The sequence below is a fragment of the Euwallacea fornicatus genome, chromosome 7 (genome assembly GCF_040115645.1).
Source record: "Euwallacea fornicatus isolate EFF26 chromosome 7, ASM4011564v1, whole genome shotgun sequence".
Taxonomy (NCBI): domain Eukaryota; kingdom Metazoa; phylum Arthropoda; class Insecta; order Coleoptera; family Curculionidae; genus Euwallacea; species Euwallacea fornicatus.
The window spans coordinates 3,450,571-3,468,944 of record NC_089547.1 but is presented as its reverse complement, the minus strand read 5'-3'; the positions used below and the strand labels follow the sequence as shown (position 1 = coordinate 3,468,944).

At 38.7% G+C, this 18,374-nt stretch overlaps 1 protein-coding gene across 3 annotated transcripts in view; it reads right to left on the bottom strand.

Moving 5' to 3' along the window:
* The window catches only part of LOC136339857 (roundabout homolog 2-like), a 163,030-nt gene extending 147,171 nt beyond the window's left edge, over window positions 1-15,859 (bottom strand). For 2 of the 3 annotated variants that reach the window (XM_066283409.1, XM_066283407.1), the window contains exon 1: window positions 7,666-8,152. Coding sequence is in view for 1 of the 3 variants with exons in the window: in XM_066283407.1 (XP_066139504.1) it covers window positions 7,666-7,717 (52 nt within the window). In the remaining 2 variants the exon portion in view is untranslated. Of the gene's footprint in view, window positions 1-7,665; window positions 8,153-15,431 lie in introns of those variants that run through there. The other variant, XM_066283411.1, reaches the window with a different exon arrangement.
* Window positions 15,860-18,374: the final 2,515 nt, after the last annotated feature.

Below are 18,374 nucleotides of genomic sequence, written 5' to 3'. Positions count from 1 at the left end.
ATGGCCAGGTCGAGACCTTTTGTGACGATTCCTTTCAATTAAACTCATTTATCGGCCGTTTTTATTAAATTGTTATGATTTATTTTGGCGATGAAACGTTGATATGCTGCACCGGATGAGTTATTAAAACCATTTTGATTATTCAAATTAATTTGGGAACGCAGTCTGGAATTTATATTAAAGTTCAATAGATTTTGTGTTTTTATTTACGGGGTGATCATTAATAACCGCATAATCAATATGTTGCGGTATCAATTTCTGTCTGCTTTTCCGAATGATTATTATTATTATTATTTCGCCCGGCAGCGTCGCGTAGGTAGCGCCCATAGAATTTCTAATAACATTAAGCTATTAGTTTCATTCATAACTTTCCGATGGAATAATGGAATTTAAACGAGTTCCGCCCAAAAAAGATCGTTTCTGTCACCCTCTACGCTTAAAATAAACAGAGAACATAAACATTGTTCAAACAGAAGTTAAAAACCCACCCGCTGCGTGCTTGGCTGGGAAGGGTCACCGAGGTAGGTCCGAACACACAATAGAAATATTTTATTTGAAGTTTTTAGTGTGGACCCTATTAATTTTAACCGGAGCGGCGAGCAACTGGTCCTCCCCGCGTCCGCCCTTAATAAGCCCTCATAGGGCCACAAGACGGATCTCATCAAATTTCCCGCGTGCGAAACTGACAATTTTCGAGGAGGACTTGCCGAGAGCAACTTCGGTTATTTTGAATTTTTATATAAAAAGCCTTTGGCCTGGTTCCGCGTCTCAATAAACCCCATGATGAAGTTCACCTAGGTGCTCCGCATGATTCGACATAGCTTTTTTTCAACGCCAGAGATTCGGGCTGTCTCAGGTTAAAAACACACCGAGGGGGGAGGAACTTGGGCCTGTTCGGGTTTAATTTGAGAAATAAATTTAGTCAACTTAGAAAACTTGTGCAGCATGCAGAAAACGAATTGCGCGTCCCCCGAAATCGAGCGCTGGAACATGGTGCGTCATAGTAAGAAGAGTTATGAGAACTGCTTTGCCCAAACTCGGCAGGGATCGCGGGAAGAGTTTTTCAGTTGATTAGGAGAACGGAAAATGTTTTCCCTTAAAATATTCAGATTGGTTTTGTTGGGCGTGTCACTGGTGGAACCGAACGTTTGCATCCTATCGGTACCTTTCGTTTGGGTTTCCTGACAGGAAGGGAGTCGCTTAAACCAAAATATTATCGATAAGCGACCACCGTAATTATCACCTTGAACCTTGTTTAAAGCATGTTTCGACTAACAGCTTAAACACGAATTAATTTGTAACATAACACACCTGCTCAAACATGAGCAATGTCGAGTGGTCAGTGGCGGAGATACGGGAAATCGGCACCATCACGCGATGGGGCATTCATTTATAGACCAAAAGTCCCGCTAGAGGTTTTTTGCAACTAACCTGCCGTGTCGCCTTGAACTTGAACTTTGTGATTTATGGCCCTTGAACCAGTTGCATTTGAACTGAAAACGCGGGTATCGCAGATATTGTAAAAATTACAGATAACTCAGGAATTTTAAATGCTGTGAAGGTTCGGAATAATTTAGAAGATAATTTCTGTTGAGAACGGTATCACCCTGTGAGTCAGCGATAAAAAGCGATAGCTAGAAGCTACGTCTGTAATAGCGACCCGCCTTACAATGTCTTTCTCTAACCATTCCTGCAGTGCTCATCATGAAACCGGGGACACTTCGTGTAATGGACTCGATAATGGATGAACGACCACGGTAGTTTCTCCTTCGCGGTTGATGGTCCCTGTGGCCGTCTCCTCAGAATATATTTTTTATGAAGACGTGCTTTTTAATATGTTTTATAACGTTGGACAGGGCTTAATACATCGCCTGGCGAGCAAGAAAAAACGAGGTCATTCCAGGAAAGGAAATGCCTTTTGAAAAAAATTTAATCTGGAAGTGATTGGTACAGTCAACGGTGCATAATTTGTTTTCTGAGAAATGTCATGTGTCATATTTGTCAATCGTCACGCACCGTCGCGGTATGTAGGGTAAGCAGAGCCGTCGTGCTTTTCGGCCCTTGAGTGAAGAATTGCTGTTATTCACGAGGCTACTCGTTGCTGCGAAATATGTGCGGAAAAGCTCACTTTCTGGCCGATTTCCGCGCCGCACTTCCCCGCAGATACAAGCAACAAATTCGCACGTGAGACGTGAAAACATTCACATTTGCTCGTTTAAGAAAATTTTCCCTAACCGTTTAGTTAATGGTAAAATTCGTTTTTAGAAGCCAAATAAAACAAATTGCCCACACAAGTTGAACACTCTTTAAGAAACGCCGAAGTGCGCTCCTCGAGTAGCAAATTGCCAATCAAAAAACAAAGAGTTTGACTTGTGACACTTGATATCTTCTGAGACATACTCTTTGCATTTGCTTTTAAAATAGCCGTATTGTATTTCGGGACAAGATACGCATCTGATGCTATCTCCGATTGCATTAAAAAGCCAGCCCTGTAACCGTTAAACATGTTGTAATGCATTCCTTTGTTGGCGCTCTTTGAAAGCGTTTCCACTGCAAATTTGAAGTCATTTTGTTTGTTATTTTTGGTTATGGCCTGAACTCAATTGATGTAATCCTAGGAGAATCACATAAGCGCAAATGATTTCTCAAGGCAACAGCTGCTATTCATAAAAATCCTTTAATACCCCAAAAGCAGATTAAACAAATATTTAGAGAAACGCTAAAATAGCAAAGCACAAAGTTAAAAATTCGTAAACTTTACACGAAAGCTTAAAAACGCAAATGTTCGGTTATTTCGAAGCGTCCGTATGATATAAGAAAGTTCCACTTGCCCAAGAACTCCGTGCGTTTATACAAATTATTGGCGTACTTTATCGCACGTCTTTTGTCACTTCGTAGAAGCTGTAAAAACGCTCTTTAATCGCCAACGAATCCTCTGCGGCATGAAAGACGGCGGATAGGCGCAAGTATCCCCATTACAGCTTATTACAAATTCGTCACTTCTCTAAGCTAAGAATGGTGAATGGCTAATGAACTTGTAACGCGAGAAACTGCTAATTAATAGCTTTGATCTTGCCGCTGGTTTTTGTTGTCACTCGGAGATAAAGTCTTTGAAAGGTACTTGGTATGGCTTCGCGGTTCAAGACGGAGGTACCGGGCGCATTCGGTGGTATCTTCATAGAGATGTGAGAGCGACTATGAAACGCGGCACATTTCACGGAACGATAAATAACAAAATTTTGATTTAACAAATTGTAAAACGAAAATTTAAAAAAAATCGTTAAAAAAATATTAATAAAAAGATAATTAAAAGAATATTAATGAAAAATAATTTTAAAGACGTTAATGAATAAATGAATTAATAAGAAATTTAATTAGTAAAAAATTTTATTAATGAAAAAAATTCTCACGCGCGAAGTTATGGACAAATACGACGCACAGTTAATTATGGACATATCGCGTTTCCCGCAACTTTCAACGCACATCGACGGGCATCTTGGTACGGTGCTCGAGCTTTTTCACCAGCCCAGATGCGCGTTTTGCCCTAGAAACTCTAATAAATTTTCTATCCTATTTTGTCATACACACATCCTATGTTGACTCAGCTTATCTCGGCGTAGACAGATTTAGGAGATTGAGTCTGTAAAAATCCCATTAAACTGCAATTTGAAACTTTAAAGCCAAGGATGGGAAAGTATGTCATTTTGTTCGATTTTAATTGCTTGTTTTCCTTTTCGATATAAAATTTGTCGTTCCCGAGGCTATTCTCTTAATTGCCAAACTGCAATAAAATTTGAGACGAAGACGGAGCGGCAAAACTTACCTAAAAGCGTTTTCTTAAATATTGCGCTAAAGCTCTTTTAACGGAGTCCTTAAATTATTGATTAAATCGCAGATAACTGAGAGTACACATAATCCAATTAAGAAAATGTATCATTTACGAACGATCTTCCACTCAATTAAGCAACTAAATAGACGAACAAGGAGCCCTAATTAGATCATCTTAATTAAAATAAGCGGATTTTGAGCAGCATTTGAACTACACGAAAGATTCGGAAAATTCAATAAATGAACTTTCCCGGGACTTACCAAACATTTCAATACCGACTTGAAAACACTGCTGATGGACCAAATAGCCCCAACGCAATTTTCGAGAATTATTTAGTAATTTATCTCTGCAGTTAGCACTTACGGGGTTACGCAAAAGGTTATAGTGTGTTTCCTTGAATCTTCACTTTCGCCGAGACCCATACGGGGGCTTTTCGAAAACTTAACTCCCCGCACTCATTCAACCAGTAGATAGGACCCTTGCAATTCGAATTGATATTAAATGTTCTCCGTAATTTCACGAAAACGACAGACCTTCACCTCCCGTATCTCGGTAATAACACTCTCGCCTGAGATATTGAATCATGACAAAAACTCTTAATGGAATTAGCCGTCAAAAGCGGTACTCGGTAGTACTGCGAATTTCAACGGTGCAATTGACTGTAGCACGAGGTTTAACATATCAAAATACCAAATTATGCATAGATAAAACAAATTTCGCGATTGATCGAGCTTTTCGATTTTAGTGTATTAGAGGGAATTGAACTGATAAGAGGATGCAAATAAATTATGCTCAATATATGCTAATCACGGAATATTTTATTGTCTGATTCATTTTAGCGTGTATTTATTAGACAGTTTGATTTACCACACAGGATTTGTGTAAGAATTTAGTTTGCATTGTTGCAGCGCTAAAGCAAGAATGCATGTTCTGACATAGTGGGAGTCATTTATAGCGACGTCGCTGTAACGACGAATTGCTTATAACGACCGACTCGTAAAGATCTCGTTAGAGAGACGTGATCATAGACCAAATGGGATTGAAGTGGAAATTTTACGGGCGATGACTAATATGTTAAAAGCTCTTCGACAATCGTGCATAAAAGAACAATGAATTGAATTCTCCATTCGATAATAGATAGTCCTTCCATTTCGATATATCAGAAGAAATTAACGTCGAATTTGGTTCCGGCAAGGTGTCGTTACGCCGCATAACGCGTTATATAGGAGACCGGTTGATCATTTGTGGGAAATGTTTCCCGGTAGAATCATCCCGAGCGGTGGAGACGCGTGGCGGCCGGCGCTTTCGCCAGATCTTTCCCCGTTAGATTATTATTTATGGGGGAACTATGAAAGACTTCATTTGCGTCATAAATCTGTAGCCCTGGATGTTAATGAGCTGCGAAGGAAGACCATCACAATGCTAAAGACCAAAATAAGAAAGAAGGACGCCTCAAGACCGATGCCGGTTTGTAGGAAAGGCGTAACGCCGCGGCTGAAAGTGGAGGGTCGACCCTCCGCGCATCCCTAAGTTCCTTTTATTTAGTTTTTTCAAAATGTCAGTTTCCTTTATAGCCCCGAAGGGTATTTGAAATTTTAAAGCTGCATATATTGACCTCCAAATTGCGCAACTTTGTCTCAACTCGACCGACCTCGCAACTTTTACGATTACCGCGATCCCCAAGATTCAGCTTCAGAAACGGACACTTTGGATAATGTTGCCTGCTTACAACGACGGGAATTATCCGTCTCTTGGTTCTCGTTCCAAGTGACTTCCCCCGTGTTTCCTTCTGTTTCCATGTTCCCAGCGCGTAAACAACCAATCAAAAAAACGTCCCTAAAACCTCTTAAAATTGAAGTAACATCAACCTACTTTGATTCCGTACCACTATAAATCATGTTTGAAGGATAAATAAATCAATAGTGAGCTTCATTAATCACCATCACTGCTTAAGTTGATATTGGTATTCTCAGAACGCGTGCATGTATCTCAATTTCGAATTAATTACAATTACTTATTGATTAGGCTGCTCCATTTTAAATTTATAAATAGTCTCCCCAGCCCAAAGCACCAAACTATTAATCTCCGAATGTGACCCAAGTTTATGGCTTAATAAATACTGCGCCCCATAGCTCTTAATCTCCCATTGCTGCATGTGGACCCGAAAATCATAAGTTGTTAACAATTTCCGTAATTTTTCTTATTATACACTTTAACCTTGTTTACGATATGAGATATTGTCTATAACTCAAGTTCAAACATTTACATCTGTTTTCTTATCTTTGATTTATGCCACGAAGCTCGAGAAAAGTCTGTAATGGAGATATGCGGTTTTAACCAAGGGGTACTGTTCGGATTGCGTTTTTATTTCCCGGAAAAATATTACACGGCCATATCTCTCCCAAAAGGGCATTAAAACTTCTCTTAAATCGTGGGTGTTCAACAATATAAACTTTTTATGACTTTCCGACAAGAGAATTGTTTTAACTTAAGCCAAAGATAACAACTTTATAGCTCACTTTGTCGGCGCCCTTTGTTAATTAACAGGAGAGACAAATGTCAATCATGGTTATATTAAACTCATTAAGAAGTTCTTAACTCGCTTAAAGAACAAATAATAAACTCCTCAAAGGATTAACTGCCATTGTTCATTGTGAGAAACAGGATATCTCCTAATGTGTGAAATTACCTTCAATCCGAGCTATCCGCGCGTTTCTGAAATCAGGACTACAAAGGCACCTCCAAGACTACATCCTCGAGCGTAGTAATACAAGATATTAAGCCTACAATGAAGTCAAAAGGTGTTATGTCATTGTGTAAGAAGTGTCACGGGGGTGATTTACGGTTTTCGGGGTGACAATGGCCTCTTTCAAAGAGCGGACCATCTTTCCATAGCGGAAAAAGGTCTATTTCGGAATCAGGTAGCAAAAGTGTATTGCGGTTGATATGGAGAAACTGTGAATGTGCCTGGGCTTTTTAGTTGAAATACACATATGCACTGGTTCCCAGCTGTGCCGTTTTCAAAAAGCGTGAATATTATGGGGGTTGAGTCGGGGTTGCGGGGTGTCACTTCGTTTATGCTCATGTATAAGCGATGCACAAGTTCCAGGTGTTTAGTTAGGCTTCAGTGAAATCGTTTACGTCGCTAAAAACTTAGGCTAGAGGGAGAGGAGAGTAAATTTCGGGTTGCTCGTGCGGCAGAAAAACGTAGGTGCAACTCACGTGAGGTGACCCCACCCAACTGCCCACTTCGCGTCCGAATGATCATTGCCAGCGTCTTAAAAATGAAAAAGAAAGAGGAGATTCAAATGGTATTTTTATTCAATTTGCCGATGCCGAGGACCGCAAAGTCGATGGTTACTACGTAAGTCAGTCCTCGTCCATCGCATTAAATCCGAAAAAAATCGGCAAATACACACGATCGACTCTTCAAAAACTTGCCGACTTAAGATCGCAAGAAATCACGGCACAGCTCCGGATATGTCCCAGAAAAACTGATAAAAGACCCTTTCCAATGTCGGACGTTTTGTGCCTGAGTCAATCAGTCTGGATAAATTGATGAGTCCTCGTTGAGGTCCTCATCGATTCGGTAATCGCGGCAAGTTCAATAATGTTTACCCCAGACCACGCGCATAAAGGGCCACTTTCAGGACCAGGGAACGAAAGAAGGTTGCGCTGGCATCGTGGTGACGCATCGCTAGGTATATGCTACTCGGCGCTAGATTTCGGCGAAAGCTGAGAACCCTGATGGTTTTCGCTCGAGGTGAAGCCTGGGCCCGATTTTCGAGCGAACTTCACATCTCTTTTAACCTTAAAAGAAGACGAATTTTAGCTACCTTTTGCTAGCTGAAGACATCCAGTTATCAAGAAGATCGAAGACCACCACATTTTTTCTTCAAATCACTGTCAGTCACATTCGCTAGTTGACTACTAGCAACTAGGAATATTTTAACACATACAAGTGTTCACGCTGGGTTATCTCATGCTTTTCCAATAGGATAACCTTTGACTTAAATCCGCAGTCGATTAATTGAATTGTGACCAAATAATTTAATCGAATAGTTCAGAAATATCCACAATTTCTTAAAAGTTTACTAGAAATAACGAATATCCACATGGCACTAAGATGAGTGCCAAAAGCCTCGTGTAATTCACAACACCTGGAACTATCTAAAAGAGTCAAAGTTGCGGTAAAATTTGCAAAAAATCACCCCGAACTGAAGTGAGCTACCGCGGACCGCCGATTTTACGTGATATTTTCGTCGCTGCGCGACGTTTAAGCAACGTCCAATCTCTTTTAACGTCGCCAGACGACTGAAATCCGCGTACGAGGATGTATCCTGAATGATTCCCCCACCAGAAAGCTCGGATTTTACTACAGGGCGATGCAGGGCGCCGAATTTCAGCGATTTCAGCCAGAGCTTGTGTGCAACGTACGGAGCTTTTTTAGTTTTCAGGGGGAAACGCTGCGAGGAGCACATTTTACAGCCCACACCGACAACGATGCACTTTGAAGGTAAAAGCTACTGTTACGCCCCTACTCGTGGAAATGGTGGGTTTTGAATACCAAGAAAGGTTAAGACCTTCTTAGGACTAAAGTCAGCGAGTGTTCAAATATGAGGGTGATGTGAAAGGTTTTCGCCCTCGCAATAGCTGAAGCGTGATTTTCTTAACGCACTTGTCCCCAAGAATATTAAAAAAAAAACAACGCTCACTTGCATGATCTTACTTACAGCTAGGAAAAGTGAGCATAATTTGAAAAAAAAAGAAAATTTATTTCTACATTTAAAAAAAAAATCTAAAAAATAGAAAGGAGTAATGTGATTGCATAACAGGCGATTCTAGATAAACGGGAAAAGCAAGTACATTCGTTGAAATCGAGAAAATGTATAAAACAAAGGTTCACCAAAGTTTTTTTTACATTCTCGGGCCCAATTTTTTTTCCAAGGTCACTTTCACCTGCCTTTTGAGGCCGATTTCGTTTTTTGAAACGTAACACCCAATTTTCGTTTTAGCTATTGAATTAAAAATTACTTCAATAAATCGTTTGTTGTAATCGTTTATTAATCAATTTAATTTATTGGTTAAATTTAAATCGTTTATTGTTAGTCACGTCCGTTAATGCAAACACTTCGATAATGTGAACCACACTCGTTTTCAGCCGTTTACGTCATCTGTACGTCGAGTGACACGTTCTTTTTGTTCGAACTTGTCAATTCACGACGAAATGTCAATTCACGAAGAAATGTCAATTCACGACGAAATGTCAATTCACAACGAAATGTCAATACACGACGAAATGTCAATTCGTTTTGACGTTTTCACTTTATATGCGCGTACAAGTTTGGCACAGGTCAAAAATTGACAAAAAACGAAAAGCACGCGGTCATGAAATACTTCTTTGTCAAAGGAGTCATGCCACCAGAAGTGAAAGCTGAATTGGATTCTACTTTAGGCAATTTATCCCCGTCATTATCCACAGGTAAGCCACGCGTTGCTTACTTCAAGAGAGGTAGAACCAGAACAAAAGGTGCGGTACGGTCGAGAAGGCCAAAATCGGCCGGAATCATCCGAAAAATGCACCAAATTATCTTGGGTTACCGGAGATTAAGAGTGGTTGAATAGATGAATATGTCTACAAAGCGGACACATCATATCCTGACCGAATCTCTAGACATGAGAGAATTGTCTGCAATGTGGGTGCAAGGGGGCACAAAAATTGACCTGCGCCAACATTTTGTGCTAATGTTTGAATAAATTGCGAAAGACCCTGACTGATTTTCGACGACGTTTCATTATGATGAATGAAACATGGATTCATCATTATTCGCCGGAAATCAAGATGTAACCCCGACAGCGGACAGTAAAGCATGAACCCGTTCCAAAAAAGCTCAAAGTGTTCCATCACCTAGAAAGATTATGGCGAGTGTTTAAAGATTTCAAAGGGATTCATTTTATTGATTATTTTTCAAAGGGAAAAACCTTGAATGGAGCATATCATTCAAACCTTCTGGAAGAACCACATCGAAGAGTTCTGGAAAAACCCCCTGGTGAGGCCAAGAAAGATCCTGTTTCATCACGACAACGCGCCATGTCGCAACTCTCATACCGTAATGGATAAAACTGAACAGTTGAGTTTTCAATTAATGTCGCATCCACCATATTCACCAGATTTGGTTTCTTCCGATTTCAGTCTGTGCCGAATTTCAAAAAAAGGTTCGCTGGTGAGAAATTTGACTTAGATACCGAAATAATGTCTGCAACAAATGTGTATTTTGAAGCATTGGACGTGTTCCCTTATGGCAATGGCATAAAGGCCTTGGAGCATCGTTGGGTTAAGAGCCTATGTGGAAATAAAAAAATATCAGCAATTTTAAATTGTTTTATTTTCGAGACGGGGATGATTTCATCTCATCCTGGTATACGGGATAATTTAGGGGCAAAAACGCTGAAGTAATGTAGGGAATGAATGATTTGCCCGATTAAAATGATTTTTTGATCAGCTCACAGAAGAACTCTGATGTGGTCCTATGAAAATGAATCGCGATCTTTTTACTGCATTAAAATAACAATTATTCGGAGGGAAAGCGATAAGTGAGACTACTGCACAGGCGCGCATTTCCCTTGATAGTGCATCACTTTTTAGTTCATAGCACATTTTTTCCGTGCAAACCACGAATTTTTCATGTGGATTAATCAACAAAAGTCTAACCATAACATAACTCTATTCGACAACAACATTTGAAAAAATTCTAGCTTTCGCACACGAGCTGTAAATCTTGCTTTCAGCTCGTCAGCGCGTGCAATAAAACCATTTTACTGCAGGCTTATACATAATACAATTCCTTTTTCTATACTAAATAGACGTGGGGCGTCAACGAAATTTCAACAACACTTTTCTTCTAGGTTTTACGCATGAACAATAAAAAGTTGCTTTATTCATAAACAGGTACGCGCCCAATGGCAAATTTGTCGCAAAGAAAAACTTTCCGAGATTTATTCAGTTCTAAAGTAAACGATTTCAGTCAATAAATCTGAAGGATAACGATCCTTCACGTATACTGCGCAAGGCTGGCTTAAGCAAGTCTGGGCGATATCTTTGATCACCGCCCTCCTATCCTTAAGAAAAGCGACCGACCAAGTAAGTCCCCCACCGACAAGGGCGGTACTCATTCTACTTGTGTATGTAGATTGATTGCTTGAATTCTGATGAGCGCTAGGAGCTCTTCAAAATCTATGCCAATTGATGCAGCTATAGGTAGGCCTAAATTTTATAGGAGCAGGCCTGCACAAATCGCGGACGACAGGGGCGGATCGGAAATTGTTCCTGCAAATTTTGGCAAATGCCACGTTTTCGGATTTAATTCATATGGGTCCTTGGCTCGAAAATAATTCCAGATTTGAGCCTAGGTATTTTTTTTTTTGTTAGGAATTTATTTTTAAGTAAATAAATTCGCCGAATCTCACTCAGTTGATCGTTCAACAACGTCAGTTGGCAATCAATCAGAAGGCAAAGAATGAAAGTTAGTATAATATCACGATAAACAGTCGTGGGCGTTAGATAAAAAGTATCATTCAGCACCCCACAACGTCCCTAATAGAGACATTAATTTCCGAACAGAAGCCCGTTGAAAGATAACATCAAACATATCCTACCTATTTAATCGAATTCGAATTAAATCGGCTCTAACTCTCTCAAATATCCATTAACTGGGAAATTCCTATTACTTTTGTTATTAAAAAGCCATTTTATCGAAAAGAGTTATCAACCAAGGTCCCAACTCACCGAAAAGTAAGGGTAATAAAAAAATCAATCGTTAACAATAAATTTTATGGAATGAAGCAGGTATCCGAGATCCTCGCACAAAAAGGCATTAGTATGATAATCAAATTTAATTTAAATTGAGTTTCTAAGGACCTTCCTAGTTTGGGAACATGAAGACATTTGAATCATAAAGTTAAATGGGAGAGAAAAATCTATCTTCGAGGCGATGGCATTAAGTCAGGGGAAACTAATTGAGTTTTTAGGGTAATCGCCGGTTTTCAAAGAATAATTTTTAAGTTCTTTTTTAGCAAAGCAATAAAAGGCCCTGCTTAAATTCATAACGTCAACTATCGTGCTGATTCCCAGGATTCGGAAAGACTCTATTCAATCGAAAATCAATGCTCACTAAGCCGAAAAGTGATGCTCAACCGTGCTTATATCGGCTGCTGTCGACATGTCCCTGTCATTTACAAAGTCAGGTCTTTATTTTGTTTGCTATAGTAGAATACAAATTTCCCTAAAGTTACGGTTACTGTGTAAATGCGGGAAATATGGCTCCATAAAGTTATGAACTCTGCAGAAATATTTTATGTGCCTTTATTACGTATTCTTGGGGAATTTTAATCGCTGTCTATTCCGCTTTAAAGCGAAAAGGACAGATTAAATTACATATAAAGAATACGCTTGTCCCTCCCATTTCCTACCATTAGATGGAGCGGCTCAAAGTGGAAACGATACACCTGCATCGAAATCAAAATTTATTAATTAACTTGTATTTACATGACAATGAACCAGGGTACAACACTTTTAATATATTACGCCACATCTGTTCTATAATGTCCCCAGTTAAAATTAAAAAAAAAAAAAAATTTACAAAGGAAGGAAAAATTTATGTTCTATTTGCTCTCGAAGCGAATTCCAAAATTAAAATGATACAAGTCAATTTTACGATACTAGAATATTTCTGAATGCAAAGAAATGTTCAAAAATGCGAATAGTAAACAGTTCTTGTTGACTAATATTGATATTTGTTAGAATTTCGTTCAAAATCAATATGGGAAGACATACCACTGCGAGATGACGTGAGTTAGTAATGAGTCATCACAAAAAAGGCAAGTTTATTGGGGGCAATCGCTTATCTTCTACAAAGAAGTCCTGCAACAATGCAACACATTATAGAAAGTTTTAAAAGTGAGGGAAGATCAAAAACCAAGATAAAAGAAAGGTCAAGAAAAAATTTTACTGATGCTGATGAACGGGGGATTGTGCGATATGTAGAGAGAACTCCACAAATAAGTGTTCCCAAACTGGCTATAGAAGTTGGAAAGTATTTTCACAAGCCATTGAATCCAGAAACCATAATAATAGTTTTGCGAAAACATCAATTCCATGGTCGAGTAGCCAGGAAAAACCGTTCATTAGGCTGAAGAATCAAAAGATCAGAGTACGGTTCGTCAAAGAGCATTTGGATAAAGGAGACAAGTTTTTGGAAAAGAGTTTAATTTATAAATAAACGTAAATTCAACCTCTCTTGATCGGATGAACGTGGTTTTGGTATGGAGGACACCCGATGTAGCACGAAAGAAAGCAAACTTAAGAACCACTGTCAAACACGGAGGTGGGAGTGTGATGGTTTGGGGCTGTATGTCGAGTGACGGGATAGGAAAGCTGCATTTCATCGATGACATTATGGAGAGGCAAAATTTACAACCCAGGGTGGAAAAATTGGATATTTTTAACGATTTTGTGTTCCACCAGGACAACGATCCAAAGCATAGCGCCCAAATTGCGAAAGAGTAGCTTTTGTATAATTATTATCATGTAAAAAAAAGCCACCGCAGCCACCCGACCTTAATATCATAGAAAATCTATGGGTTAAATTAAAAGAGGAAATTAGAAAACATGAGTTTTTCAAGAAAAACCAATTAAAAAGCGCGCTTCTCGAAGAATGGGAAAAATTTCCCCAGATTTCACTAAAAAGTTGGTAGAATAGAGCCCAAATCGTCTTCGCGAAGTTATCTTAGCCAAGGGGCTACCAAATAAATTTTAAATTATTACAAAAACGATTAAAAAAAGAAGTGTATCATTCTAGTTTTGAGATTCGTTTTGAAAGAAAATAGAATTTAATCTTTTTCTTTCCTTTGTAAGAAGATTTTTTTTGTTTTTAATTGTGGATGTTATAGAACAGATTTAGCATAATATAAAAAAATCATCCTAGTTTATTGTCGAGTAAATTAAAATGTATTAATAAATAGTGATTTCAATAAAGGTTTATAATTTTCCCTTTGAATCACTGAACGAAAATCGTCCCTTTGATCAGTACTCTTACGGGGCAACTGTCGTGTGCGTACACAATAGGCACAAAATAATTTTTCGAACCATATTACACAGGGTATTTGGTAGAGCGTTAGAAAGTCTTCCATGGGAGATACAAAAGGTTTAGTTCGACCAATCTCTTGAGAAAATAAGAGAGCATCTGGCAAAATTTTTGGACTCTACAAGGATGTCTATCGAAAAATTCGGTATCCTGCATAAACCTGCATCGACCTATATAGCATACGAAATTCAGATGGGATAAGGTGTACCAAGCGAAGAAAATATCGGGTATACTGCTAAAAATGTTGATGTACATAGGCACAGTATGAGAGTTCATCACGAAACATTAAACGAAGCAATGGAAAAAGAAGAAGTTATGTCAGTATTTTGTCCGTTCTACTTTACTGTAGGTATCCATAAATCGGATAAAATCGAACTCTTGCACGTGACTCCATTAAAAACTATAGAGATGGAGACATCAGCCAATCGCAATTCGATCGGGAATTTGTCCCTGGACTCCGATTTTCTAGCTGGCCAATTTTTTATTCGTCCATGCGCGCACTTAAGTATGCGATAATGTTAGTTACCGATTCATTAATCGGCCGACCGGAAAATCACTCATGCGCGGCTTACCTTACATTAACTAGCCAATCTAGGGTTAAATTCCGCCACTGCTTTTGACTCACTTACAACGTAATGACAAATTCAAGCGAACATCCACAAATCAGTGAAAGACCACCCCTATTGGAGACACGTGCAGTGTTCAACCACCAGAGGTCTGCCTATATTTCACAATAAACCCTAATAAATCCCCATGGTGTCTCACACAACATGTCTACATCTCTACTAATCTTAGGGTAATTTTTAAAAGCCACAACTCCTTTTTTCAAATTACCAGGGGCCGGATAGGGTTTGTTCTCGTTAATTGTGTCATATCTGACTCTTCTCTAGAAGTTTACCTATGGGGACAATCGTCGAAGTACCCGACCTAAAGGCGCGTTTACACGGGTAGTGAACCACGCTTTCGTGGTGTGCGCCTCGTGTCAACAGCACATTCGTGAAAGAAGGATCGAAACGAAAGACGCCACGATCGTGAATTCGAGTTTCTAACGCGTTAGATATTGTTTGCTTGATGCAATCGTGGTAATTTGATACCTTCGTACTCTACGAAAGCTTCAACAATTAAAAAGAAATCGAGAAATATTACATTATTTCTAGATACAGGGTGTTAGGGAAATAACTTTCGTAAATTTAGCCGATGATTAAGAATTTTATTTTGGATAAAAAAGCTCCTTTCAACAGGTGTCGTAAATACGACCATTTCCCCCGACGACAAAAAGCAAAAACATCTTTTGCAAATTGGCAACGTCGCATCTTGTTTATTTCATCTCGATGCCTCGCTAAAAAGCCGCATCAACTAGGTATGCATTTTTATACGGGGTTCTTTGGGTCAAATAGGGTTTATAATTAAAATTTAAACATAATGCGATTATTATTTTATTACTTTGAAACGCCACTTACCTTTAAATGATCGTTGTCATCTCTAATTTGCGTGACGTGTTCCGTTGCACACATCACTCCGCTCACTTAACCTTAAAAAACACACATTTTTTATTGTTTCTACTACATTGAATGTTCGAAACGTCCACCATTTGAGTCCATGCATGAAGGAAAAAGGGTTTTAAGCAATTCTCCCGTACACGGTGAAAAGTTCCGTTTGTCGAGCTGAAAGTTTTCTCTCTGGATAACGATTAGTGAATTAAAATTAATTCTGTGACGCCTCTCCACAAACCAAAGGCAGATCACAACATTCACGTAAAAAATACATATTCACGTAGGTACTGTTAATTAGTCTGTATAAATTCGCGTACTAATAAAAGGTCAAGTCTTATCAGTTACCGGACGTTAAGAAAATGCAAAAAACAATCATAACAAAAACAAACTTCGTTTCACCGGTCACGTTCAGTGCGACGTTGCCGCTTCAGTTTACCTTCACCGTTTGTTGTATTATTTCAGTCGAACTCGATTAATGCGAACACAAGGGAACAAGAGATTTTGTTCGCTATACCGGGCGTTCGTTGTATCCGATTCTAATTAATATGTACAAACATATGCTATGTTCGCCTTGTTTGAAGCAAACTGCGTCTGCTCGAAGGGTAGTTGATTAGGGGTGTGATCCAAATTGAAACGTGTGCGTATTAATTTTATACAAGGCCAAATGGAGATTGACGGATTTGTAAATTACTCAAGTCGTAACATTCAATACAATAAAATGCAGGTAATGCAGTCCAAAGTCTCTTCAAAATCGACTACAATTCAATATATTATGGGGATTTCCCGGGGTCGAAATTATCTCCAATAAAAAAGACCCTAAAACTAGCCTAATAAATCCTTCAGAATGGTCTCTTTAACAAACATGAGTCCGTTATATTCGATCGGACCTGCAAATTCTTCCTGGAAATGGGTTCTGTAACGCCGGTAGCTCGTTATAAATGTATTTATTGTATCTGAATAAGAATAACACGTAATTAAATAGACATTTTGTATATTCCTGACATTTAGTTCGTTAAAGACGACCATTCGTTATAACTCAGGTTCGCTATAATCCAGTTTGCGTATAGTTATTAAGTCATAAATTGCTTTTAGCAATTTTATTGCTGAGTAATTTTAACTTTTTTTGTTACACGTCAAAAAATCACAATCTGTCTAGTATTTTTTTCGTCATTTTGTTAAAATTTTGAGCTTACCATAACTTTTTGGTTATTAAATTTAACATTTTTTTTTTAATTATTTTAAGTTTTTCACCTCTGTTGTACAGGACTTTTTTGTTCCAAATGATGTTCTTGAGCATTGGTTAAATTTATGGAAGTTATTTTATAAATTTATGGCCCCGTATACTCTCCTACAACATTGATACACTTTTCCCATCAACGTCCTATGGCTTCTAATTTATAGTAAAAAGCTTCAAATGTTTCAAAATAGGCATCAACCTCGGACTCTAATTCTACATTTGTTATCTTTCTAACGAGCAATTTGTTCAAGTGTGGAAATAGAAAATAATCTGAGGGGGCTAAATCTGGCGATTATGGCGAATGAGCATTAAAGTTTGAAACCAAGTCGATTGATTTTGGTCATTGTCGTCACTGATGGATGTGTGTTTTTCGGTGCGTTTTCTTGAAGAAACAAGACTTTCTTCGTCGCCAAATGTGGTCGCTTTTTCTCAATTTCTTTGCCTAACAAATTTGTACAATATAGTCAGCAAAAATGATCCTACATGCATCCCAGAAAACTGACGCCACTGCCTTTCCCGCAGATGGAACTATTTTCGTTCTGTTTAAAGCCAATTTTCCCTTTGAGTCCATTGTTTTGAATGCGTTTTCGTTTCAGGTGTAAAGTGATGGACCCATGTTTCATTCATGGTTATGAATCGACGTCAGAAACTCGGCTTTATTGCTGCGGTACCTTGCCAAACACTCCATTGAAACATTCTCACAGAGAAGCTTTTGTTGCATCTTACGTACAGCTTTCTCATATCAAATTGTTCGGTCAAAATGCGGTGTCCAGTACTTTTTGAAATACCTATCATGCCTGCTAGCTCGCACAATTTTAGCCGACTATCTTCCAGTACGGTTCTGTGGATTTCCACTACAATATCTGAAGGGGTTAGATCTGGAGTGTCATTCGATCGACCACTTTTTAAGATTAGGTCTTTGTAATATTCCCAAATTTTTAACAAACAAATTGCCATCCACATCCACTCCAAGTCGAATTCTTTTAGGATTATCCTCGTATGTCTATTCTATCACAAGTCCTCATCAGTGAAAAATGGTAACTACGCCGTTATTCTCTCTCTTCAAGGCCTGAATTATCGCAAAACGTAATTAGATTCGTGTAAAGCCTACATATTTCTATAATCGCAAACCAAAACTATGCACGAAACGGCTCTGACAACAGATATATCACTTCGGTAACAACGCCTGTCAACACCGGCGTACTTTAGCTGATTTACTTACGGTTGTAAATTCCATCTGCTTAGCTTTAATTACAATTTCATTACCGGAGTACAAGAATTTCAGATGGTGATAACAACGAAGGATTTGCAACGCTTGAACGTGTCACATGGGCTGGCTGACTCGCTTCATGATCACGAAAACAGGTGTTTCGTTTGGCCAATAATATCTTATTTAAATAAATTTTCAGGCTTTAATTCTCTTAAAAAAATTATAGCCAGTGAACTTAACTGTAATAATCTCATTATGTTTCAGTGAGACACGAACGTGGAACATGGATATGGCGGGGGGTCAGGAAGAAGGATTAACAACACTTGAACAGGTAAAAACAATCCCTCCCTTATAGGTAAAATGCTCAACAACCCAATGTACTATAAAAAACAAAATCAGTAGTAACCTGGCCCAAGCTAATTGCAGTACTGGTGTTCTGAGGGGGCGAGACCGAACGGCCACT